Source organism: Mastacembelus armatus, chromosome 16, assembly GCF_900324485.2.
Source record: "Mastacembelus armatus chromosome 16, fMasArm1.2, whole genome shotgun sequence".
NCBI lineage: Eukaryota > Metazoa > Chordata > Actinopteri > Synbranchiformes > Mastacembelidae > Mastacembelus > Mastacembelus armatus.
In genome coordinates, this window is record NC_046648.1 from 7,060,234 (window position 1) to 7,087,600 (window position 27,367).

General features: G+C 39.3%; 1 protein-coding gene across 1 annotated transcript; it reads right to left on the reverse strand.

Moving 5' to 3' along the window:
- Nucleotides 1-311: 311 nt before the first annotated feature.
- LOC113122685 (eukaryotic translation initiation factor 3 subunit E) lies at nucleotides 312-26,206 on the reverse strand. Its single transcript, XM_074933695.1, is given in 16 exon segments — nucleotides 312-347; nucleotides 1,519-1,644; nucleotides 2,113-2,215; nucleotides 7,610-7,645; nucleotides 7,647-7,711; nucleotides 12,229-12,330; nucleotides 13,061-13,094; nucleotides 13,096-13,173; nucleotides 15,417-15,541; nucleotides 15,857-15,970; nucleotides 20,858-20,956; nucleotides 21,346-21,532; nucleotides 23,879-23,984; nucleotides 24,227-24,344; nucleotides 25,264-25,400; nucleotides 26,197-26,206. Coding segments are annotated over 16 exon segments (1,476 nt in total).
- Nucleotides 26,207-27,367: the final 1,161 nt, after the last annotated feature.

Consider the following 27,367-nt stretch of genomic DNA (forward strand, 5'->3'; position numbering starts at 1 on the left):
TCATCATTACTGCGCACACATGAGCCGCATCACACACAGCAGTCTTAACTGTCCCACTTAGTGACTCAATACGCACATTAAAACTTCATCAAGTATTACCAATACAAAAATGTCTGACCACTCAAACCTCAACTGTCGTTTGTAATGTCCAGAAATAAGACAACCATGGGTGAAAATGGTTTTGTTGGTCACTTTTACTGAACTGGTGATGACTTGAACCAATGGTCAAAGCAGTACTGTGCTCTTTGAGAGACAAGTGTGGAAAAAAGATGCAACACAATGTGCAGGATGGATCCAGCTTCATTATGCCACTAAAATCCAGTTTCTTGACCTGCCCAGTTTGGTGTCTGGAAGAAAAGTGTAATGAAAACAAAATTAGCAAAATTACACCATTTGTAGATCACAGAGACCCATCAAAACAACATTTTAGTGTTGAATATAGGAAACGTAAAAGTAACACACACGTGCAAGCAGTTAAGTGCTGACGTTTTCCTTGTTGGGAGCGTGTAATGTGTGTTCGTTCTGTTGGTGAGCGCTGGGCGGCTGTGAGAGCTGACAGCGACCCTCAGCAAGCAGGCCCATATGGTAGGCAGTAAATGTTTTCTATATGTAAGTGATTTGTAGCCTTGAGGACAGCAGGATGTACTGGTGCTCTGTGAGTTGTTTGCAGCCTCTTTTGTCTAATTAGAATAAACTCCTTAATGTGGGGTGGGCTTGGCTTTTTACAGGACAGGGTTATGGCTGCACTGCTGCATATATTCAAACAATAGGCAGGAGGGTAATTGAGCACATCAAACAACAGCCATTGAAGAACTGCAGTTAAAAAAATAAACATTCAGCATGTTTGTTGTAGTTTCGTAGCCTTGGTGTCGAGTAAGGCAACCAGTCCATCGATCTGCCTCGATAGACGTGAAGTCTTCATGGAGTGGAGAGCGTGATGTGTGCAAAGAAAGAGCTCATGGCTCCAGTTCAGAGTGTGTGTGTGTGTAATTATGACATACTGTGTAGTTGTAGTAATTGAACAGTCAACATACCGCTAAAATTCACAAGGTCAACATCAAAAACACACCTAAGTGGGATGACTGGACCCCGAGCCAGACATCTGCAATAAGTCCTAAGTGCAGGGAACTCCAGGCTTTGAGTAATGTTCACCAGAAGCCAGTGTGAAGGTCCACCTTATTTATGTTGCTGAGCTGAGTCACTGAGCTCAGGCCTTATTTTATGGTTGTTTGGAATCTACCTTGTCATTAGGCCTTTGAAGAGCAATGGAGGGATGAAAGCTTTAGCTCTGTTAAACTTGCTCTTACTGGCTTATTTCGTGTAAAGAGAGCTTTTGTTGATGGTTGTTCATCAACATTCTTTAGCCTTGTTCTTCTGAGCTGATCATTTGTAGAGCTTTGAACTGCCCTGGGTTCACACTGACCTTCTAGTAATCTGACTGGCTAAGGCAGGAATGGTTGCCTTGGGTGGGGAGTGGTGGTCTGTGTGCATGTTGTATGTACATTACTTGTTGCTCACCTCATTCCTGTAGACGTGGGTATGCCTTTTCTCAATGTTAAGGGCCAACATTTGGCGGCAGAACAACAGGCTTTTGGTCTTCTCAATCACCTGCTGGTAAGGTGAAATGGTGTTGTTCCCATGTCCCTACAAATATGGACAAAAATGGACACAGTAACATCTAATACACCTACCACATTTTGCTTTGCAGAACCAGGATCCAGAGGTTGCATAGGTCCCATTTTCCTCTGCTGTAGGCACCTGAAGATAATTCTATGTCATTCTGAGGAGACTGAGCTATGATTTGCTGATTACAGAGAACTGTTGTGATGTGTATGACAAAACATGCTGGTTCAAAACAGAGTCCTAAGAAGGCGACCTAACAAGGGTGATATATTATTGTTACAGTGTCCTTTCAGCAGTCTTTGCCCTTCAATTAGAAAATCATGACACGAATAATGCATTGTTAAAGCTTCTGAGATCACACAGAGGGAGCTTCTAAAAAGAGTTAATATCACTGTCCACCCCCAAATTTGTAAAGGTCTCCCGAAAAAACTTTGATTATTTCGTTAAATACTGAGCCGACTGACTGGAAAAGAAGACAGGAGGTCTCACCAGTTTGGAGTCTATCTTGGCATCAAGCCTGGCACTGCAGATAAGGTTCACGATCCATCTCTCAGCATCCTCAGGTGTCGTGTTCGGTTTGTCTGCCAGCATGCTTTTGGAAACAGAGACAAGTAACATGTAACCAAGGTATAAGGCAACAGAAAGTGAAGAGTGAGTTTAATAATGTAAAAAAAAACCTTCTTGCCACTATTTTTTAAATAATGTTGAGCCACCTTAGCTTCTATGGATGGCTAAGGTGGTTCTTCAGTTGCTCCAGTACCTTGGACCACAAATCTCATAATCTATCAGATAAACCTCAGGTTTCATTGAAGATGTATACAAATCATTTTGGTGATCCTCATCTAGTTTTCTGTGCTATGAACGCAACATTTTTGAGCAGTACTTTTGTTTTTCTGCTGTGTGGCTGTTAACCAATCAGATGTATCTGTGCTTTGTGGTTAGTGTTAATTAGCAAACACCAATAAGTCGAAACGAACATTATGCACCTAAACATAAGCATGTCAGCATTTATTGTAAGCATTTGACCTTGCTAACAGAACAATTTAGTCTAAAGGACTGCTGTGTGGAAGTACACCTAACTGCTGGTCTTGTTCATAACAGAAATGGTGACTTCAGTTATACTGCAGTACTGTGTGGAAGCTATGTGTATATGAAATATGTAACGGTACCAAATAACAGACCGTAAACGTAGTTAACACAACATTATATTATGATGGATGTTGCACATTGGGTGCCAAATGACTAGTCACTGTTTTCATTTGGCATTGTTAATAAATGGTCAATGTATTGCGCCTCAGGCATAATGTGTATAATGTGAAGCACACATGAAAACACGTCTAATGGTCCTCTTCTAACAGGAGCTTGATTTACAGACTTGTAGGAATAACTCACTTAAACGTGCTGGGACTACCCCATGTTGTGAAGCTCTGTGATTACTTATCCTCTCATTTTTCTGTACTTCTGTACAGGACACACTCCCCACCAGGCAGCTAAAGCTTGTCATGAGGCACTATTCCAAATGGTGACTGTCCTTCCAATTGAAAGCCAATTTGGAGCTCAGGCTGCTCTTTGATACAGGTAGACATGGACGTGTCACAGCAAAAGGAGAGGAGATATAAGGAGGGCTGGCATTCTTTGATCCAAATCTTTCCTCAGTGCAGCTGGCTTTCCTTGCGGCTTTCAAAATAACTAGACCCCCCTCCCCCGACGTTTCCTGCCCCCTTCCTCATGTCTGACCTCCACCACCCTCCATGTCTACCACATTTCATATAAGGGCCCCAATAAATATCCTCAACCCCTCTGTGCACTGCCACAATTACTATAGCAACACTACCTCAAAGGCAAGCCACTGACCCTGTTACCACTCCAGAAAAAAACTTTGATAACACAAATAAATAATGTAGATACAAATTTGTTGTTGTGTACACAAAATAATAGGCGGTATAAGACCTATATAAAAAACAGTTTACTCTACTAATTATCACTTCCTGGTCCATTAATCAGATTTTGGTAGACCTCTTCAGTGGCTAAGCTAGAATCTGCCCAGACCCAACCACTTCTCACAAGAAAGTGCTGCAAACAAATCTCGCCACCAGCACTGCTGATTTCTGCTGCTGCTCTCAGAGTATGACTTATTCAAGACATTCTTTTGGTGGAAAGTAATCTTATTTGGGATTTGCGATAATGTCAGTCTTACCCATGAATGTTGGGTAGGGGCAAAACCACATGAGAAAGCAGTGGAATGATGTCAGTGTCTGAATGGGGGTGTTAAAAGCATAAACAACAAATAAAGAGCATTACCTCAGCATAATCAGCAAAACTGGGTTTGGTCGCCAAGTGACAGTGCACATCTCTCAACACTTTCACCACAGTGAAATGATGGAGGAGGGGGACAGTGAGACAGAAAAATATGGGTCGAGTTGATTCATGTGTCACTCAGCAGCAAGAGAGAAAAGGACAGAGGGAAACTGATCCACCTGTCAATCCACGCCAACAAAATTGTAATACCAGCGCTGGTGGACAGCTGATTATACTTTAGGTCCTCAAAACCTGGATAAAATTATGCCTGACAATGAAATTGCTCCTATGGACCATTATTGGAAGCCTAACAAGTTTGGAAAAGTGTCAGCTGTCTAATGATGAACGTTTAGGTTGTGATGGATAACATATGTCAGCCAAAGACACTATAACCACCAGGGATTTTTGTCTGCAGAGATAAGTGTAACTAATATAAAGGAAACTGCGCACTGACAAGTAACTGTAGCTCATATGGATAATTTATTCATTTCTTTGAATATGATTCAATCAAACAAGACTCAAAACCACTGCATCAGAAATGGAATAGCTGAATGAACACTCAACAAATATTAAATACTATAAGGTGTATATAAGAGAGCAGGGCTACAGTAATAGATTGCGTTGCGATGTCCAGGTATTTGTGTTATTTTGTCACCACTGTCTTGCTCTGCAGCACTATAAAAACATCAAGAACAACAGTCAACACTCAAAAGCCACAAGTCAAAAAGCTTAGGTTTAAAAATAAAGCTTCTTCACACAGCAAGTGTTACTGGAGTTTTCAACTTCATAATCACCCTTCACTTATTTATCTAACAATCACACAATCTAATGGAAATTCAGAAGAAATTTGTTATTGGTTCAGATTTTACCCATGTCATTAAGTGATTGCTGTGCAGGGGTACTCGGTGTTTTCTTTGGCAATTCAGTAAAGTGGGGGCACATGTCAGTCAGGTCCAGGTCAGATATGATGATCAAAACAAACATGATCTGGTTTCCTCACTCGGGAGTTAAGCTAGCCCCTAACCCCTCTCAACGTGATCTGTGCAGCGTAATGCAGGAACACAGAGTGCCCCAAAGGGTCCAGGGCCTTGTCCTGTAACAGCCAAAGTCCTCTAATCTAATTTATAATAGAAAGTCTGGCAATGTTTTCCTCCCAGGAAGGACATTTGTATATCAGAGCAGGGTTACTTTATCTCATTGTCTCTCAGAGAGATCTACAGCAGTTACCTCTACTTAAACCTCAGAGTGAAAGTAAGAAAGGCATGGAAGAAAAACGAGAGAAAAGGAGAGAAAAGGTCATACTACCTACACCATTTACATCCTTTGGCCCTTAAGCCAAGCAGGCAGCTTCCATGACTGGTTTTATTTTACACAACCATGATCCTGTTTCTTTGGGGAGAGGGGCTCTCTTTCATTTCGACCTTTTACTCATTGTTGCTCTTGAGCTTTCAACTTCAGTCTAGGGGGGTCCTAAGGGTCTCCATACCAACCTCACACTTAAACAGCAGGGTCAGGGATTGGGGTCTAACTCTGTCAGAGGAAAGAGGAGTATGGGAGATCCAAAGTAGTCCCCTTCTTGACATGGCTAGCCTAAAATGAATGCATTGTTAAACACTAACATATGATAGTGTTTGGGAGACTCCAAGCCATTTGGAGCAACCTCACTTTCAGCTTGGGGTAAAATTGATTTTTCGGGGAAACCGAAATGATCATGTGGTCTTTATAATGACTCAATTGTGAGGTGGAAAGATCCTCAGTGTTGCATCCAAATACACAAGACACTCTTTCCATTTACCAGTGAGCTGTTGTGTACAAATAAATTCTAGTGATGAGGGGAAAAAACTGCCCAAATGATGAGATCTGCAGCATTTATCCAAAATGTCAAAGGACAAGTGTGCATTTGAGGTCAAAGCAGGGTCTTGCCACTGAAACATTCACCAAAGGACTAAGGAAATAAACCCTGTAAATCAAACAGGGAAAACAAAGCTAAATTGGAAACACACACTCGGGACACTGAAAAGTCTAGACAAAAGGATGTGTGTGTATGCAATTATGAGTGCAAGCTGAATCACATTTTCACTGCCTACAGTAGGTTTTACATAAGCCTTTATTGCATAAAATAGCTCAATTTCGCCAACTTCTGGTCTAGTTTCTTGTCCCAAGCTTTGGGCAGAAGGAAAGCTAAATATCTGTGAAACCATTATGACCAACAGCTGTAAAAATGTCCTCATTAAAAACAGCCATCAAATTCATTTGAGTCCACACTTGGGTGCAGAGGGCTTCTGGGTAGAAGACTAATGACTTGGAATCTGGGTGTCTGTCAAAAATAGACATATTCTGTCCATCGCCATAACAAAAACCAAATATAAACATGGAAATCCCAGACACTGCCCCAATATGTGTTCCTGCTTTAGAAACCTCAACAAACAGTGAGCAGAGGACACAGAAAAAAAAGGTGAAAAGTAGAAAAATCACCATTCCACTTCCTACTTCAGCATTACCACTAACCTTTGTGGTCCTTAACAAGTAAATGGATCCAATTGCAGTAAGTCTGCCAAAAAGAACCAGGACTCCTAATCAATTCCAGACAATCTGCAACTGGAGATTTCGACAGGGCCTGATCATGTTCCACAGTTCAACCTTGACTACAGACCTCCACGGCTCTATGTAACAGTCAATGCAATCATTTTCGTGTCAACAGAAGTAATTCATTCCCTCTTTCCACTAAGCATGTGTGGACTATATCTGAAAAACAGACCTTACTTCAAATCTTCAGCATTCAAAATACGCCTGAGAGGCAGGCTGCTATGAAAATACCTTTACAAAGCAGTGAGAAATTTATACTGTAAATTAGCGAGGAACAGGATAAACAATAGGCATTACCTTACATCAGAGATTTAATACAGTAACCCACACAAATACGCTCTTACAAAGATGACGATTAATGGCTGAGAGGGTGAATGCTCTGTCTTTAAATTTGTCACTCCCTAAAATTGATGTAAAAAGCCTGCCAAATCCTATAATCTCATTTAATTGCAGACAATTATGATGATCTTTTTTTTCCTCGCTCTCTCCGCTAATGCTCACTATAATTAGCATTGACTAAATTTCTTGGTTTTGGGGAGGCATCCAAGGTCAGTTTTATTTTAATGTAATGAAATAAATTTTAGAAATATGAGTTAATCGAGATCTTCAGAACTCTCTGACCTCCATCCCCACTGAGGAAAAGGTACTGAAATGCTTCTGACTGTTAGAGCAGCTGGAAACATCTGAAGCTGTCTAAACCCTGTCCACATCCCAGGAGAACTGAGAACTGTCCATGAATCGGTCAGTCAGCTGGTCATTTAGTGAGGAACACAACCTGTGGAAGCCTGGAAGCAGTAAAACGTCACAATGCTTAATCCTCAAGATATGTGCAGTCAGCATGGCTGCGTGCAGATGAAACAATAAAGACTTATCTGTGAGGAAACCCCGCTAATCACAAAGCCCATGTTCTTACTTCCTGCTTACCGCATGCTTACAAAATTTAGAAATATGACTTCCTGTTAGCCTTTAGGGATGTCTGTCTGAATTCTGCTGTGCAATATGTTTGGAATTAAAAAACAAAAGTAGCATCCACATAGGCCATCACACACAGATGTTCACTACTTCACTTTCACTTACACTGCATAGTATTTAGCTGACTAACCCGATGTTAATGCACTGGTGGATTCTGCAAAAAGTTGAAAAGGTGGGCATTCTCAATAAAGTCCTCCAAGCAAGCAACTAACTAGAAGTCATTCACAAGAACCTAAGCCACAGAAAGCATGTTACAGAAGAACAGTGTTGATATTATAAAAACTGGGCCACCTTGAATTTTCTCTTAAGACAGTTTAAAGTCTGAGCATGGTGAAAGACTTAAATGTGCAAAAAAGTTACAGCTTTCTATAGACTCAATAGGGCAATAAAGGTGGGGCATTAAGACTGAACAGGATTAGAGAATCAAGAATAAGGATGTCCTCTGATAGCTGGTTCTATTTTGTTTTCAGTTCCAGGTTAGTAAAATATCCAGATTCATTAGAATTCTAAGCCAAATGAAAACCTTATCAAATTTATCACTGACATTCTCTCTTGGTTTACACTTGGCCTCTCTGACACCATATACTCTGGCAAAGAAAGAAGACCCACACAAGCTTGAATTTCTCCCCAGGGATTATTAAAATGTATCTTATCATATTATACTGTAACTCAGCAATGCTGTTGTAAAGAATTGTAATGGTGCATATTACGCTTTACATACCAATAAAATTTGAAAAAACACTGTTGTAAATAAACATGGTGGACCAGCTGAAACAACTGTAAAATGTATTATTTGAAGGAAGGGACTCACAAAAAGGAAACAAGAAGGCCTTTGTTTAAACATTTCTCTAGCATCTAACATGCTGAAGTAAGAACTGATATTATTTTTAATAACTTGAGACAGACAAGTGGTTAGCCTCAGCCTGTTACTGGTGTTAGTGTTACCCGTCAGATTCTGTGACCTGCAGAGGCGCAATAACTAGTTCACCCTCAGGTAAATAATAAGTCCATTGTGCATGTAAAACACAGGTTTATTTAACTGATATTGACTGAATGATAAAGTAGGATCAATATTATTCTCACTGTGTTTTACTTGTGCAGCTGCAGCACAGGCCCCCAGTGAGACCGGGGTTAATGAATATCACAGAGCAGCAAGAAAATATGTGGTGAAAGGCCTACGGCACTTCAACACAGCAGAATGTCCATGATTTAGGTTGGATACTTCATTACTGTAGTTTATGAGTGTAAGTGACCTAAATATGAAGTTATATATTTTGTTATTTTGTTGTGCTCAGTGAAATAAAAGAAAAATCCTTTTTTAAAATAAAGTATTTAAACTGATTCAAAAAGCTTTTCAAAAGGATTTAGATTTGATATGCGGATTCTGAAAAGGATTCAGATTCAATAAAATCCTACTGAATCCCACCCCTTGTCATGAGAAAAGCATTCCAAGGTTCAATCTGTCTACTTCTAGGAATTCATGCCTCATTCAATCAGCACATAAAATCACAAAACTGAAACCAAACTTCAGTCCATTTCTGAGTAAACAGAGCAGACGGCTACATATGTGGCTGCATTTATGTTACCAAAAGGTTTATTATGGCAACAGTTTTCAAAATGAACGTTCCTGCTAAAAGCCAGGAAAGGCAAGGTGTTTCAAATCTTTGAATTCTTTGGCCACCACATGAGACAACACAGTAATATTGTAGCCAACCACAAATATGACCACATTGTCTGTGACTTCTCACCAGTCATCTGGTATTGATGGTTCACCATCAACTCTCCTGTGCAGGATCACCAAATTTCACAGCTCCAGCAACAGCAAAATAAACTCACTGATGAAAGCAAGTCTTTCAAGCCTTTTATATACAGTATCACCTGAGCTTTGTTACCAGTAAGAAATACAGCCTTGCTTGGACTCTTTGACGCTGCTGCATATGGCCGATTCATCTGTTTCATCTACTGTAAATGTTCATGACTGAGCTATGGCCCCAGAGGTATCACCATGTGAAATGCTCAGATTTCTCAATGTTTGCTGCATTCCAACTCTCCACTAAGTGCTATTTCACATCACAGACCTCCATCTTCAAAAGAATTACCAGCTCTTTGTTTACTTAAGCTTAGAAAGCCGCTATCTGCCTCGAGTTCTGCTTGAATAAATCCTAACTACATGGCGCTATCAGGCAATGCACATTTCAGCTATGACAATGCTTATCTAAGGCTGATAAACTTTGAACAGTTAAGTGCCCTAATTACTGTCATGTGGGATTCAGACCACAAAGCCTAAACAAATTCTGAAGGGGTCTTGAAGTGCCCTTTTATGCACAATCTGAGGGCCTGGCTATAGGTAGGCCTATGCTTTTCTGTCTTTAACGTGTAAGCATCTAACATCTGACAGTGATTCTGGATTTGGGTGGAGTGGGAAAGAAATAAAAAAGAAAAATCTGAACAGCATGAACAGGACAATTTAAACCAACTTAAACCCCAGTTTTGAAAGAATTTGGATCAAACTGCTGTAGAGGGTACAGTGAACTGAAGCGAGCTAAAAGCAATACCCATATCTTGCTATTACAGCAATCACTAAATAGATGGGTGCCACTCTCCTCTCAATGGCTCAAGATTGATGCATTACAAATGCTCATCAGGACGAGAACTGGCCCCAATGTGGTATCAGTTTACATCAGTCACTCCAGTCTGTGAAATGTCCAGGTACCCTTGAAATAATCAGCTGTTATAAAGTTTGTGTAAGATTTTCTAAATGGAAAAATAAACTTTACCGCTGACTTTAGAAAAGACCACTTGGAAAACATGTCTGCAGTTTTGGAACCATCTTGCTAGACCAACTTGTTAACTGAACAGGGTCAATAGAGGGCTTTGGTGCCTACTGGACATGCACTGATAAGACTGACAGGTAGACCACTGTTTAAAGCACCTGGCATAACTTGGGCTCTGACCTACGAGCTAGTTGACATTGAGCATCTGTTTCAACCACAGAAGAGTCACAGGAAAGAAAATCCCATGAAGTGGGGTCAATCTGGAGAGTTCCTAAAAAGTAAATGTTTAACAAGATCAGTGACTGAGGGTGTGTCATGTCTTAGCTGAAAGAAGATACAGCTCTGTTATTGACAGTTTATGTTATTATTTGGAGATGGCCTCTGGAGGCCTTTTCACAGGAAAAATCTCATTTTCTTTTTGAACAGTGTGAGTTTTTTTTTTTTTTTTTTGAGAATGCACAGATTTTGGAGTGTATAACTAATATATAATGAATCAATTGAAATTAACTTTTATAACATCGTCATTTGTTAAAACATGATTTCAGAAGTTAAATACTGGATTACTTTGAAAATAGACTAAAATTAAACAGAACCTCGGGTAAGCTATGGACATGTTTTATAAACATTTACTCCTTGGGAAAGAGCCATTTGATCAGCCCAGATGTTCTTCATTTGAAGGTTTATCGTTGAGAAGCAAAAGATGAAAAAGGGGCCAAATAACCCAAGTTTAGCCTCTTTTTTTCCTCTGGAGGTCCACATTATCAAGTCAACTGGGAGAGCCAAATTAGTGTGAATGCAAAGAATTCAGAAACCATTTGCGATCAGAAGACTCCAAAAAAGGACAAAGTGGCAGAAGCTTTAGTAGTAGGTAGAGGTGACAATGAAACAACAGCTGATAAATACCAGATGTTTCAGCCGCGCTCAGTTACATCAGTTAAGCTTATATGTCACAGCCCACACACAATTTAACACACATTGTGTTGTTGTTTCCTTGTCACCTCTGCCTGCTCCTGATAATAGTTTTAAAGCCAAAAGCTTTACAGTCCTGCAATAAATCATATCCTCATAAAGCTGATATTGTTTAGTTTGTATTAAAATTGTTGTAATGAATATTTGGAAATGTGGTAGTCTGTTTTATGGCTGAACTGCACTGCATTTTGCAGAAGTGTTTCTTATATTTAGTCTGCATCTGTACACATTTACTGAAATGTGATCACACCATTGTTTTTTAAAAACAGACTGCACACCCAGTGCTTAACATGCATTCGTGACATAATCACAGGAAATTTGATATAGGGATATGTAAAATGAATGAATTAAGTAGTTACACATTTGTCATGTTTTTTTCCAACTGAGTTGCAAATATAATCTACATTGAGGTCACTTACATCATATCACATTATTCATTGTTGTCAACATACAAAGAGGACTTTTTAGAGTATACTATTTGTGGTCAGTTCTCACATCAAGGACCATTGTTACAATTAGGCATTACAAACCAAAAGGAAAATAAATACTCTAAATGTCAGTGCTATGACAGATCACCCTCAAAAAACCAGTGTCTATATGCCTCTGCAGAGATTTTGCTTATAATACTTTTACTGTTAACTACTAGACTGATAGGTCAATTACAGGCCATAGTAAAATCTGACAGCAGCCTGAGTCATACAGCATCCAAGAGGACCTCTATATCTGACAGTATGATACAAGGCACAGACTATCACTGTTCTGTCCCCATTGGACCCACACAGAACTTCAGCGAATAGAAACACTGTGTGGACGGGCAGAAGGTCAGACAGAGATCACATGATTACTAACCATGTTTACTACTGTGCTGAGTGGGAAAGCTCAGTAATCTGAACCACAAATCAGACGTTCTGTGAGGTTCTCTGTATTATCACAGAGAGGCACAATAAACCAAGACCAATTACTTCTCAGTTTGGGAACAAAAGGTTAAAATGAATGTTACTGTCACCAACTCACAGTCCCTGAGTTTCTTCTGTGCACTGTCAAAGTCACAGTTCACATACAGGCACTCCTCAACCTCTGCAGCAGGATTTTTGTAAGTGGAAGATTCCTGAAAAAATACAAGATAATAAAAACAATTATCACATCCAATTACAACTCCATATTTGTTTATCTAAGCTGCTATAAATAATATTTTAAATAAAGTCAAAGTTTAGCTTTATTGCTATATGTATGTCATAGACATAGATTCACATTCACATAGACATATTTAGATTCACATTGGCTTTAGAAATGATTCAGATCCCTTCACTTATTTCACACTTGGTGTTGTGCACAATAGAGCCAATATTTCTTATGATCAATATTCAATAACTTACAATGACATAATAAAAAGATGTTTGAAGATAATTGTACAAATTTTCATGAAAAGGGGAATGGATATTTAGAACACAAAGTGTGCAAAAGTGAAGAGGCATCCATAGTGTGTTTTGAAAACTAAAGAAATACCAGCATGAAAAAGAAATTATAAATACAAGCTGTGTTCAGTGTGCCGACAACTATGCAGTTGAAACAACGATGTGCTGGGCACAACAGGTGAATAAACAGAAAAATTATAAGGATTTGATCAAACGCATTCTAAACCCTGAATCATGATCACAATTAGAAACAGAGCCTCCACCTAACAGCGCACTGAGCACATATTTTAGAGAAGGCAGTTAGATGACAATTACTTGTTTAGCCAAGACCCAAACCCTCACATACACAGTCCTTGCTCTTTAAAGAAGGCGTTAGCAGGGTATTTTGGTTACATGTTTAGCTAACTCATCCTGTAGGGATGCCTGCTGTATGACCTTCACCAAATCCTTCAGAATGGTTACAGACATCCTTGTTTGTAATGACTGCTGTGGTTTGGTATGGGAGGGGGCACATAGTCTGTATAGCATTGAAATATCTGTAATAAAGAGGGGATCAAAGTAATCACTTACCAGATCAATGTAAGCAAAGACAAGATCTTTACAAGTATGCATAACATGACATTTTGGCTGCTTATTGGGGTGCTGGCCTTTAGAACAGAGAAGAAGCCTTTGCAGCCCTCACAAACCCTCACTGCTAAACATGGTTCCCGGCTTTAAGCTGTCTTTTTCATTAGTGTCCTGTTAGAGGCAGGAGACCCTGGCACAAAGATATAGATCAGTGAGCAGGGACCTGCCCAGTAGCTGAAACCTAATCCATCAGGGACTGATGTTTCAACCACAGGTCAACTGGCTAAGGGTTGAACACAAGAGACAGGACACTGTTACAGGCTGATTCTAATCCCACACCAACTCTGGAGACAGTGCTCTGCAAGAACAACAAGCAAGATCTGTGCATGCAGACACACACACCACTCGCTGTCAGGACAGCAATCAATCAACATTAAATATATCACTGAAAATCTCCTTATTGATTCCTAAATATCTCTTCACCTGCCACTTAACGCCTCAATGACAAAAGTGAACTCAAAAAGAGGGAATGCAGCAGGGCCCTTCATGTCTTCTAATCCATATCTGAAGGCATAGTGTTCAGAGAAATAGTACTGACACTAGTTCATTTAGCTGAAACAATTAAAGGACAGGGGACCTGTGGCAGTTGTGCTGTTAAGTCTAATAACAGCAGTGAGATGCCACTGGCAATCTGTTTTTAGGAGATCTCTCTCCCTCCCTGCCTTTATAGTTGCTTGACTCCTGTGGAGGACTGCAATGCTCCATGCTGTGTTCCTGATTAACTTACACCTACTCACTCTCCGGGGGGAGCTCCGATAGCAAGCAGTCTTGCATGAGTCACTGTACCAGATCCATGGGGCATTCACCCTAACCCACTTAGGGGACATTTTTTTCTTTTTTTCCTACGTTTTGAGGCAACATATCACTGCACTGATTTGCTGAAGATGCTACTGAACCATGCAGCCAAAAAATCAAGTATGAGTTCAAATTTCTGCTGTTGAAGGGGGTCTGTGGGAGAACACAGAAAAGGGACAGCAAAACAAGGTCTCATTTCATTGCTTGTCTCGGAATAAAAATTACTTCGAATAACTGACAATCAGGTAGTAAGGGATATTTTACTGTAATAGCATTTGAACCTGTGTTAGACTTGGTTACTGAGCATTTGCCTAGGATCACTACAGTCCGTCATCAGTACACAAGGCTTTGGTACAACATCTGCTGTGTGCAGGGGTAAGGCAGGTCAAATGTGGAGCTGAAGGCCAACCACTGGTCACCAACTTCAGCCAAAGGAAGTACTGGTCAAGAGATGGGAAACAAGAGCCAAGCCTCAGTGGGGAAAACATGAGGTTTCTAGACTGTGAAACTGCAAAGCACACAAAACTACCTCAGTTTGTCCACACAGATGGTTGGGTGAGTGTTTCATGAGTAATTATTGGGCAGGCCTCCTTAATCACTCACAACAAAATTAAAATCTGAATAACATTCATGAAACCAGACTTTTGAGAGGGCTGTGTTGTGGTTGCCTGTTATACTGCCTGTGGAGCACAATCATCTGTACAATTATACAAGCCTGCAATCAGAAAAGGGGGGAGGGAGCAAAGACATCAAAATAGGTGGCGTGCAAATTTTAACACAGTGTATAAAGTTTCTGATCTGCAATACACATGGCCTCTTCTTGACTTGGAGAGTAAACAGACCACATAAAAACACACACTTCTGAAACCACTTTAAAAATACCAGTAGGGTTCATGAAGAAGCCCACCGCCCAAAATGTGTTATTAAGGCAAATGGCTTTCTCTAAATCAAGTTAATGCTATAAAATGACTGACCTTTTCTCGAGCATTTGTTTAGACTCAAGAATTATTTTTGGACATGCAATGTAATTTTAAATTTTATACACTGTAGTTTATTTTGACCTTAGGTCCATATTAACAAGATTAAATTTTACTAACATCATACCACTTATAACAAAACACATAAGAAACATCTATAAAAATGGAAAAAAAATGTCAGCTGTTATCTCTAAAGTATGCCATGTCAACAGACCTAAGGTTCAACTAAGCTGAATTGAGCAGAAATTTCCTGTTTCCCTTTTTCACTGGAAAGGAATGTTATCTTTATAATTAGAGGTTTTCTCTTGTGAGTTGTCAATTTCCTGGGTGTAAAAGCACAAGTGAATTCAGGAAACTGAAAAAGAATTTTGTAATGGTACTTACTATGGCTGATAAAGAGTTCTATAATATTGTTTCTGCCCATGGAGTGGTTAAAGAAGACAAAGAGAGACCAGTGAATGAGCCATGTCCTCTGTTGGAGAGACTGGAGAGGAGAGCTGACAACCTGGACAGGTCAAAGACCAAAATCCAGATGGACAGGAAGGAAGAAAGGTGCAACAGATGCCTGGAATAAACAGAATAAAGACAAAAGTTTTAAATTGCAAACTAGTTTGGAGACAGTCATTGATCAGAGAAGCAATCCTTATCTACAGACAAGCACTTTATACTTAAATCTGATTTCTTGAAAAAGTCAAATGAGTGCATGTGAGTAAGAAATAATATGCCACAGCAGAGCTGTACTGAAAGTGAAATGTCAATATGGCAGTCTATGTAAGGCAACTGAGATACAGTATCAAATTCTGAGAAGCAGGGCATTTACGTTGTTATCGATAGGCTCTCTCAGGCAGGAGAGGTCCTCCATGGCTGCCTCCCAGTTTTGCATCAGGATCTCAGAGGTGAGCTTGGCCCACAGAGTTCAAAGGCATTCCTGTCTCTAAACAGGGAACAAACAACATTGGACACTTGTTAAAACATGCAGCAAACAACACTACAACCTATGAAACAACAGTTTTCCACATTATTTGACAAACTAAATGCTGATTAAGAGTCTCTTCATACAGGTTTGCAGACTGTTCAGTAACATCTTCATCCATACACAGCGAGGATAGGCTTGCCACTAATTGCTTGGCTTCAGTGGCACTGCTGCATGGTGCGGTCACTTTTCTTATTTATACTGGATAAATGGATTAATTATATCATCCTTGGGGAATGCTGCTTCACAGAAAGAGAGAAATGGATCGTGAAAGTCTCTTAGCTTTTTAGAAAACCAAATCTGCTGCACTTTTAGAAACTTCAACCACTGCACTGCAGTTGACTGTACAATTTGATACTATAAAATTACCGCATTAAGAAATGGGAAGTTTGGAGCATATATGTCAATATGATGTCTAGACAATCTGCTAGAATTTAATTCTTTAATGACAGTGGAGTTTGCTTGACATTGTTGGTGTAATGTTGAACGCCCCAAAAACTACTGAAGCATCAACAGTAATTGGCAACGTGGGTCAGGTTACAGCAAACATCCAAATGTCATCTGAGAAACAATCATGATGGCAAGGTGTATCTTTGATATCTCATCCTGTAGTGATGTGAGTAATGTATTTGTAGCATCAAGTAATACATTCTAAAGCAATTATTTGGTTCTACTCATGTTCCACACCTGAAATGCTAAAAAGTTAGTTGCATTTACATGAAACATGAACCTCATTGCCAACCTTAAAGAATATCAGTTGATATAAAGAGAGGGCCTGACATACTTCACGTCTCATACAGGTGGTGGCAGGAGATACTGTGTGACTGTACACTGAGCCTACATCATATGATTTGATCCCCTATGAAATGTTTTAGGATCTACAGTATAATTATATGAGACATCTGACACTTTTGAAAGAGTCAAACTAAAGAGTTTAAAAAACACTTGTGACAAATGATATATGATAAACTTAATGGGCATTAGCCATTACATTTTTTAGAATGCTGTTCCCAGTGAGTTTTGTTTCAACATTTTTTTTTTTTTTCAAAGTTCATTCAACTTTACTCAGTATGATAACTGCAATCATTTCCTGCCATTACCTTCAGTAACTCTGGACAGCTTTGTCATTATCACAAGGTAATTAGGCTGAAATACGAACTGCTGCTAACAAGACATCTTTGTGAAAATAATCACTGTCAAAAATGTTGCAGGCTACTGTTTCTGATTTCCAGAACAGGCTTAAACAAACAAAAAAAGAACCAAGTAATGAAACACAGGTCCAGAATGCGTCTGAACCTCAGCAGAGCACACTCCATAGTGGACATTGGGCTACACCCTAGGGCTCATGGGAAAATCTGCGCCACAGCAATTCACGATAACACCAAACACCAGACGCAGTGACATGACTCAAGCAGGAAGTCAAGGTGGGTGTCTGCCGAGCGGCCAGAGAAACCTAGATGCTAACCACACACCCCCGTACACCGTCAGACAGTCGCTGAAGTGGACTGTGAGACACAACAGATGTTCAAGAGGAGGAAACACTAAAAAAAGAACAGGTTTCCATTGGAACCCCATAAATTGGCAAGACAATTCAAATATAAAGGTTTGTTTTACTTTTTTACTTGGCAAAGACCAGTTACACTCTGATAAGATTTCAATAAACTGTTCTGATAGAAGACAGTGTCAATGGTGGATGAATGGACACACCATCTTTGCATTAGTACCACAAAAGATTTTCCAGTTAGAGCAGCAGTTTCTCTGATCACAGAGCAAGACTCAAGTTCATTAGGAACGATTTGATTTCAGTGGAGAAGTCACATTTTCGGTGCAGAAATCACATCAAAGATTAGATTAGCATTCTAGACTTCCAGCATAAAGGTCATTGTTTCATGTGTTCCAAGTGTTTTGTTTGTTATTTCTTTCCCTCTCTTGGAAGTCACTGTCTGATACGTTTGGCTGACCTCCAGGTCATTATAGCAGCTTTCTACACACACAACACACACACACACACAGAGTCTGGCTTTCACTAGTGGCCACGCTAGAAAAGTTTCAATACCTGGGTTTTTCCAGCAGTTACCTTAAGTTTCCATTAGTTTGTGAAATGGGCACATTTTCCCTGACTGACCAGCAACAATAAATTTACTGTGCTGGGGATCCGTCAGGATACTCAATCTTTATTCTTAACATTCAATCCCTGCATTAAGTGATGATATGAATAAGTTGCTCTTTTCGGGCTAGGCCACACCGTAACAAGACCTGAGGCATGGATTTTGCAAGGCTGGCTTCCTTCGTTTAATTGACTGGGTTTCCCACGTTAAATGACTTTATGGAACCTCACCTCTCCCATACGGGGGAGGGAGGGACAGACAAGGGGCCTGTGAGGATGGGCGGTCCAAAAAACACAGAAGAGTAGAGGGGGAAAACATTATAAAGACTCCCACTAATGAAATCCATTTCTACCTTTTCCCCTGTCTCTTCCATTGTCAAGAGTAAGCAACAGATATCTAGTTACAGAGCCTGATCTGGCTTCAACTTAAAATGAGGGGTCTAACAATTTTGAGGGGTGAAAAAAAAACTCTCTGTTGGACTTGAACATACCTCAATTAAAGCAATTTTGGTTTATTTAGACTGAGCTGCAAAGCTATAAACAACTGTTGTTGGACTAGTGGGACATACCCATTGCAACCTTTAAAGACTTTTTCCTTAATGCCCTTTTTGGGAGGGAGTGGAAGTGGAAAGCTTGAATGAATTACTTCTTGTAATTGGACGTCTTGTCTCAGTTGCAACTGTTCCTTGTATAGGTCTGAGCAGATCAGTGAAAAGCACATCAAATGAAGTATCCAACTGCCTTGGGTTGAGAGCGTTGTTTGTAGTGAAGAGGATTCATCTTCACACACAGTCACTGCCAAGTTTGATCAGGAGGAAACCAGCATAGCGAATGAGTATGTATGACTGGTCAGAGCCACTCACATCCATAAGGCATGAGGCAACGTAGCACAGTATCGAATGTCAATTAGAACAGGAACAAACGATGGCCTAAATGTTTCTCACTCTAATGAACAGACATAATGTTGATCTTATTCCTGCCCAGTCTTTCAGGGCTGGCTTTGGCATGAATCCTGGCTTTACCGCATAGCGAAATCTTGAACCAGAGACAAACAAAAGCAAGAGGACAAGTGAGTGACACTTAGAAACCACTGACTATGCAGACTGGTTCCACTGATCATTATAGGACATTCAGTTAATGTATGAACTTACTAACAGTTGATGCAAAACAACTGCAAAGAAGCAGAAGGATGTTCATTTCTGCTAGAAATTACATGGAGCAAATGGAGCAATAATCTTTGTAAACAATGAGACAGATCCAAGCCAGAAGATGCCCTGCATGCCACTCTGAAGGAAGATTCAGAGTACACAGTAACTGATGTTTAGCTGAAGGAATTACCATGGATATAGGTCTTCTAGTCTGTCTTCCAATTTCCCTCTATGTAACTAATGCTCGTAGTGGTTAATGGGTGAAAAATCCCAGATTCCCAGTTTTACTTCTGGTATCGTGTGTCCTCCAGCTCATCCAACCGAGATCAACGGTGTCTTGGCAATTCTGAATATCTCGGTTGCTGAATTTTCATCACATTATTATGATTACCATTATTATGATTACCACATTAATTTGCAGGTATGCACACTGCTTCAAATCGCCTGAAAACAAGCCATGTTTCTTGACATATCCACTAGTCTGTAAATTTCCAACTCTCTAAAAAAATAAATAAATAAAACATGACATGTATCAGGCTACCTATTCTTTTGAAATATAAGACTAACCTAGAACTGAAGGTAAAGCTGAACAGTCAAACTAAGACTGCTGAAAAAAATTCCAACCTTTTAAAAGCAGACACTTGAACTGCACCAGTTTCATTCAGTGCCCAGTTCATCTTCCACTTATGTCAGAGGAAAAAAAGAGGGAATCCACTAAATTCAGAACCCAGGCAACAAGTGTCTGTTTATACAGTTTATACAGCAAATAGAGCATGCATCTGAACTAACAAGAATACTGACAGTGCTCTCTGTGAACTGTAATTATTATCATTTGCAAAATACATTTTGGTATTATCCAATTTATAGGAATTTATATCTGGAAGATTATTTAATTAACCTCATTTTAATTATCTAAATTTGACCTCTACCATGTCAATTTCAGAAAGAAGATAGCAATGATTTTTTTTTTCTTTCTTCTTTTAGCTGCTCCCATTCGTGGCCACCACAGCAAATCAATTTGGCAAGTTTTACACTCAAGATCAAGTTTTACACTGGATGCATTTCCTGACACAACCTCAGTAGCTGAGGCTAGTGGCCCCTGGTCTTCCAAGTTGGTAAAGAAGACAACAATAACATTTCATTTAGACTTCCTCTTCATATAACTGCACCCTCCAAACCTCATGATGGATGCTATTCAAGAGATGTCCTGCATTTTTTTTGTCACCAGGGACCCTCTAGTCACTGCCCACCCTGTGAGAAGAGTACAGACAGATTATGCAGTCCACCACTGATCATCTGGCCTAGTAAAAGGGCCTACTTAAGCCTGAGAGATGCAGTCTTCTCCATGCAGTGAATTGAACCGGGAATGATGTAAGCGTTTTCACATTCAATTACTTATAAATGTCCTTTTCCTCTCCTACGTAAGCACTGGCCTTTTGAGGAATTAAAGCAATCATAGCTAACATAATGCAATGTTCAATTTTAGTAAGTCAGAAAAAGGCCTTAGGTCAGTGTATAATTGAGAATGGAAAAATGCTACAGACGATGTACAGTTATCATCAAACATCCCATTCATGCAAAATGATAATGAACATGAAAACTTATTAAGACACGGAAGAAGTAGATGTACTCTGCAGCACCGGAGTCCTTTCCATACCCATACTGAAGCTTTGCTTATTTGTACAAGTCAAATTCAAGAGAAATACAAATGGATCAGTACCACAAGTAAAGAAAATGTGGACCATTGTGAGACCAAGTCAAACAATACCTTGATCTCAAATACCTGGGCTACACCACATATCACAAACATAATTTTATTTTCATATGTATTTGTAGCAGCTAACAGTTTTCCCACTGCGGTGGCACAAACAACTACTTCATAGCGATGGTACGTAAGTACGTTTTTAAACTTTGTGACAAATCTGCCAAAATTAGTGGTCATGTAAACTAAATTAGCAATGAATATGTATATAGAGGGCTATTATTTCAACTTGTCTTCCAATATTTAACCAATTTCCAGTTGTCTGGTATCTCAGAGCAATCTGCACTGACGTCAGGTCATTCTTGAAGATTCGGCATACCAGTGGGTGCTCCGGGCTGCCCGAGCCTTTCCCAGAGCAGGCTGTGGGGCCCTGAGCCTGGCCTGTGTGGAGGTGCACTGAGGACAGCTTGCAGGTCAATGGGATACCGGAGTGGGAGTGGACCGATGGAGGGGAGGGTAAGAAGCCAAACATCATGGTAAATATAGAACCTCCGGCATTCTTGCGGCTTTATCCACGAGTCCCGAGCTACTCCGTTTATTCTTAACAATTCACCACAGAATGTAAATGTCCACAGAATTTGTGCAAGCCATACAAACCCTGAAAATGAGTTAAGGGTTTTGGGAAGTAATTCTGCATTTCCCTGCTTGGCCTGCCCCTCCCACTTCGCTGCTAAAACAACCATGGGTTCACACAAGAGCCATGGGAAATGCAGTGAAGAAGTAAAATGTCAGCAATACAGGCCAACTTAAGTTATGATTTTCTGCCAGATAGTGAAGGCGCATTCGTCAATCTCTGCAAAGTGAGAGAGAGAGGAAAAAAAAAAAAAGACAACCAGTTCCGGTAGTTAGAAGCCATTTAACATGAGTCGCTGTGTGGCTGACATCCTGGTGTTTGGAGCCCCATTCAGGTATATTTTTCCACTTCTGGTCTAAATCAACAGCAATACATAAATGAAAGCTACTTCACGTTTGAACAGCGTGATGGGCTGTTTATGACATTTGGTTTGGCTACTACAAATTTATGCTAGCCATATCTAACAAATTATGTCTGTTGAATCAAAAGAATAGTGATTTCAGCACAGTCGTGGAGTCTCAATGGCTTTGTCAAAATAAAGGAATGCATGGCTCTTTTAAACTGTTGTATTCCAACTGCATTTACAACTGTGCCTCTGACCTAAAATCTTGGTATTTATGTGGACACCACACTGAAACTATGTGTCTTTCTAGGGTATGTACATTTTTAGAATGTGATTGTTAGAGTACATTTGTTGGCACATGTGTGATGTGTGTTCAGTGAAATTTTGGCTAAAGCAGGAATCTCCATTGCTTTAGGACATGATTGCTATGATTTAGATGCCTTTCCTGTAGTGTGATATGTCAGCCTGCAGTACATTATGGGAACACCGATCCTGAAAATACGTATGACACAATCATCTATCATCCATACCAATCAAGCTTGATATTTTCACATTTTAAACTATATATCAACCAACATTGCATTGCATCTCTCTGCTGTGGCACATGAGAGCATATTTGCACTGTCTTAACATTGATGCAAAATACCCTACATTCTGCTGTGCACTTGTTAGGAGATTTATATGAAATCCAGCTGCTGATATGTGGAACAAATGGCAACTGTTCATGAAAAGTCTGCACAGCATTACTACCACCTTTTGCACTGAAAAAGTCAAGAAGCCATCAGCAGCATGTTGGCTCAAAAACACAGAAGTGGTTTCACTGCTTTAACAAGTCCAAACAAATGAAAACATCATCCACTGAGTTTATCTAATAATGACAGACTGTTTATAGATACAGTATGTTAATAACATGATTTACTAGGCTTGGTTTCTGGCTTCAGTAGTTGTCCAAATAAAGCCCAGTAAGGCATAGAGGCCTATTAGCTAACTCTTCAATAAAAGTACAAAGACCTATGGGTTCTATTACCCTGTAAAATGCTTTGTAGATGTTTGTACATTAACCACAATGGACAGGGCATTTGGGTTCAAATATCAACCCATCTCATTTTCAGCACTGGATTATACTCTAATCCAGACATAATGTTAAAAACAAGAAACTGCATGAAACATAATTCAGTCCACAATGGTGGAATAAAACTGCTACATACCCTTTGGCATGTAGAGAGAATACTTCATTAGCCCCAGATGAGTTTCCTATTGTTTTACAAATTCAACAGTATGCGGAAAAAGTAATGTATAACTTAAGACAGACACATGATTCCTGATCCAAAATAAAGATCTTCTCCTTACTCCATGCTAAGAGCAAACTAAATATAACATGGTCATGCTCTAAGTTAATATTGCTGTTATCAGCCTTTAAATCTCACATAACAGCAACTACAAATCTGTGGCTTAAATAAACAGCCCAACTAAAATAACATAATAAATCAGCACAAACTGTAAAAATATGAAAATGGAAAATGCTTTTGATTAACTGTACACACTCTTGCCAAGAAAGAAAGGGTAAAGTCTGAATATGAACAAAGTATTTTTAATCACTCTATAGACAACAAAACGTCTTAATAAAATTAACCACAACCTCTTGTGTCTGTCGCTTTTTATTCGTTTTTGCTGAAATTGCACAGTGAAAAAAAGCTACATCCATTCTTGACCATTCATTTATCACTAATTGCACATCCACAGAACTTCTTTCCAATGCTGCTGTGCCATCTACTGTTTCAAGTGACAGGTTTTACTAATCCTAGAATCAGGGTATGTAAACCCAGCAATAAATTTCACACCTTCATACCACTACTCACTTCCTGCAATAATTCTAGGTTAATGAAATGAAGGGTAAATAGACTACTCTTGATTTAAAAAAGTAACAAGCTTTACCTGGTGAACTGCATCTGTCTTGCTGTTTCAGCGTCCTCGAACATTTTCACAATGGGTTCTGTCTCTGATAGTAGCTGCTTAAGCTGGGCCCCAATCTCTGTCCTCCCTCAGAGCTGACAGGGGAAAGAGAAAGGTATTAGCTACACCAACACCATAAACCAAGGTACATGTCTGGGCCCCCCCACCCCCAAGCAATGGCAACAGTATAAAACAAAGTTTACTGCAAAATCACTTCTGGTGGTATTGCAAAACAGCCCTGTATGACATCTATCAAGCAACATTTACAGTATATCTTCTTTGATTTTGTGTGTGGATGAGACGTGTGTATGCACAAGTGTCGACATGTACTACAAGGAATTTCCTTTTCAGGAAAAAGGCTTCTATGCACATCCATGGTGAAGTCCAGCATGTTTGTGTCACTGAGGAGGTCCAGTTTTCCACGAGGCAGCTCCTGCTCATTGTAGAGCTAAAACACATAGAAAACACAGAGGAGGCACATGCTTTTACAGTCATTGGTCTGACCAGGAGGTTACAAGTTTCTGACAACGGTATGTCCCCAGTTGATTCATTATTCCAAGGGACAAGCTCTTTGGTGGACAAAGATTCCCTCTGTGTGAACAGTCTCTGCCTTAAAAAACGTTAAAAACTATATGACATTAACGTTAGCGTAAAAACACTTGTGCTAAACCAACCTAAATGGCATTCAAGTAGCTGTTCGTGTCACTAAAGCTAACGACTGTAACTGCTAGTTTTTGTTCGTGCGTAACGTTAAATGTTATTGTTAGCTTTGCAAATTAATCTGGAGGTTTAGCGAGTGCTAACCCAAGTACCTTTGATGGGTTTTGTGTTTGTAATAAATATTTTACAGGTATCATGTAATAGCTTTGGCAGTCCCGGGAGTTGTATTTAAATGTAACACGGCCCAGTTACGAGTGTTTAATTGACAAGCGTAGCTCCGGTGGGCTGTCTTTCAAGCATCTCACACAGCAGGACTGACGTGTGAAGCTAGTTAATGAATAACGGAACTTCCGGTATTGTATTTTCAGATGTACCAATTAATAAAAATATTATATGCTATATTTCATATCCTGGTGTGTTTACATTTTTACACGATGTATACATCAGTCTGATAGCTTAAGCACTGCTTATAAAACATATATTCCCCTGACTGTTTCACTCTGTTTGCCTAAATTAATGTGTTTTTCTGCTTTTATTTTGAACGTAGAAACTGGTTCCATTCATATGGGCTAAATGGGCAAAATCTGCAAAAAATGTGATTAATTCATTGGCGTAAATGACTTTTACACTGTTTATAAACCATAAAAGTCCCCAATAAATTCATGAAGAAATGTACCGAAGTATTTAAATGTTAATATTTTCCATACCTCTTTGACAGACTGGAACTCCAACAGAGGATAAACGAGATGACAGTTTAAAAAATGGGCTATTTTGGTTGCGAGGTCGTACTTCGCTACCTTTGCTGGCCATCTTCTCGGGGAACGGAAGTGGATGTATGATGCAGCTGTGCAAGAAGAAACTGACCAATCAGCGGCATTCTCAGCATCTTCAATTATAGATAGATAGATAGATAGATAGATAGATAGATAGATAGATAGATAGATAGATAGATATTGAAGTTTGTATTGTGTAGTAGGTATATGATGATGAAATTAATGACAAACAAGGGTAAAACTTAAAAATGAGTCATGCTTTTTTTCTTTGCTAGTTTCTAAGACGGATGTATGACTGTGACTTGTAAACCTTTCAAAATTCCCATAATTTCTTTGTGGTATTCATACAGTGAAACATTTCATTCATATAGAGGGATTCAAATGAACATTTTGAGTGTGAAAACATGGGCTTTTCTCCAGACACACCAATAATTCTCTTCAAAGCCTGTATGTGACTTCTTTATAAGACTAAAACCTTTTGAGGACAAATATAGTAATGATGAACCCATACTTACCAGCTTGCTAAATTTGAATGAAACCAACCAGATCATTTCCAATCATTTGACTTTTCCACAAGGTTAGAATGTCTTCACTGTGCATCTGAACCGTCCTCTTTTTTTCAGAAACCACCTCATAAAGGTGCCTATGTGTTAAGCATACCCAGTTAACAACAGCCAATATCAGCTACTAAATGGGCAATTTCTAATAAGTTTCACTAGTTCCTTGTTTTCTTGACAACCACACGACACTGGCTTATGTCCTCCTACAATTCTGCCCTTGTTACTACTAGGCTCTCTCTCTCCCACCCTCATGTCTCCATGCTGCCTGAAAGCAGGTAGAAATGAGTCATAAAGAAACACCACTCACCAAGGCCCATTGCCGTTTACTGGGTGCTTCTGACATAGTCAGCTCTGGGTCAGTAATAGCACGATTTGAATTGAATAAAAAACTCCACTGACGCCTCCTTTGTGTTGTCTTCTTGTGTCAGAAAAGGTTTTACAGCAAAAGCAAAAGAGACACCCATAAACTCATTTGGACCATTGGCAAAAAAAGCATGGAGGGCATAAATCATTTGTTGTAATGTTGGCTTTATGTTGTTGCTATTTTTAATTCTTAATTTATTAATAGTAAGTAAGTAAGTAAACTTTATTTAGGCCTATGTAGCACTTTTCACAGATACAAAATCACAATGTGCTTTACAAAGTGCAGCAGTAAACATAAAAGAACATTAAACATTAAAACAACAAAATATCAATATAACAACAAAAACAACACTAAAAGCCCAATCGACTAAAAGCTTGTCTAAATAAATACGACTTAAGCTCATTTTTAAAATAATCAACAGCGCTGTGTATTAGTAATGTGTGTTATTTCTTGCTGCAAATGTATAGTTTTCCTCTTTCGCTTGTGTATTCTTGCAGTATTTTGTATCATACTTTTCTTTCGTTTTTTAAGTTAGGTACAGCACAAATATTATTAGGGTGAAGAAGAGGTCACAAAAACTGGAAGGTATTGTAATTTCTCTATTGGCTGAAGAAATATTTTTTCATGGGGCAGGGAAAGGTTTTTGACTTTTATCTTTCAGTCTTCCTTCACAATATTTAATAGTTACATGGTAACTGTAGCTCTTTCACCATAATTCATAAAGTTTCATTTTGCCACATATGAAGAACAGCTTCATGTTCTAACAACATATTATGATTTTAATTAGGGTTCACAACATATTATTATACAAATGTCATTCTGACATGTTGTCAACTCTAGAGGAGAGTTCAAAGAAAATAATAACCCTGGAGAGGGACTTGCTGTTTCACAAAGAGAAATATAAGGTTCAACCCTCTTCACAACCCCAATTACTTTTCTACAGCCCCTTACCAAGCAGGAAAACCTCTATGTGTCCTTCTAACCTTACTTTAGTGCAAATGATCAAAACCCACTAATTGTTCCTCTATAAAACATGTGCACTATATTTGTCAATTTTCAGTGTAATGTGAGTTGTGTGCTTGCATTTTATGTGCAGGCAATAATACTTGTTATT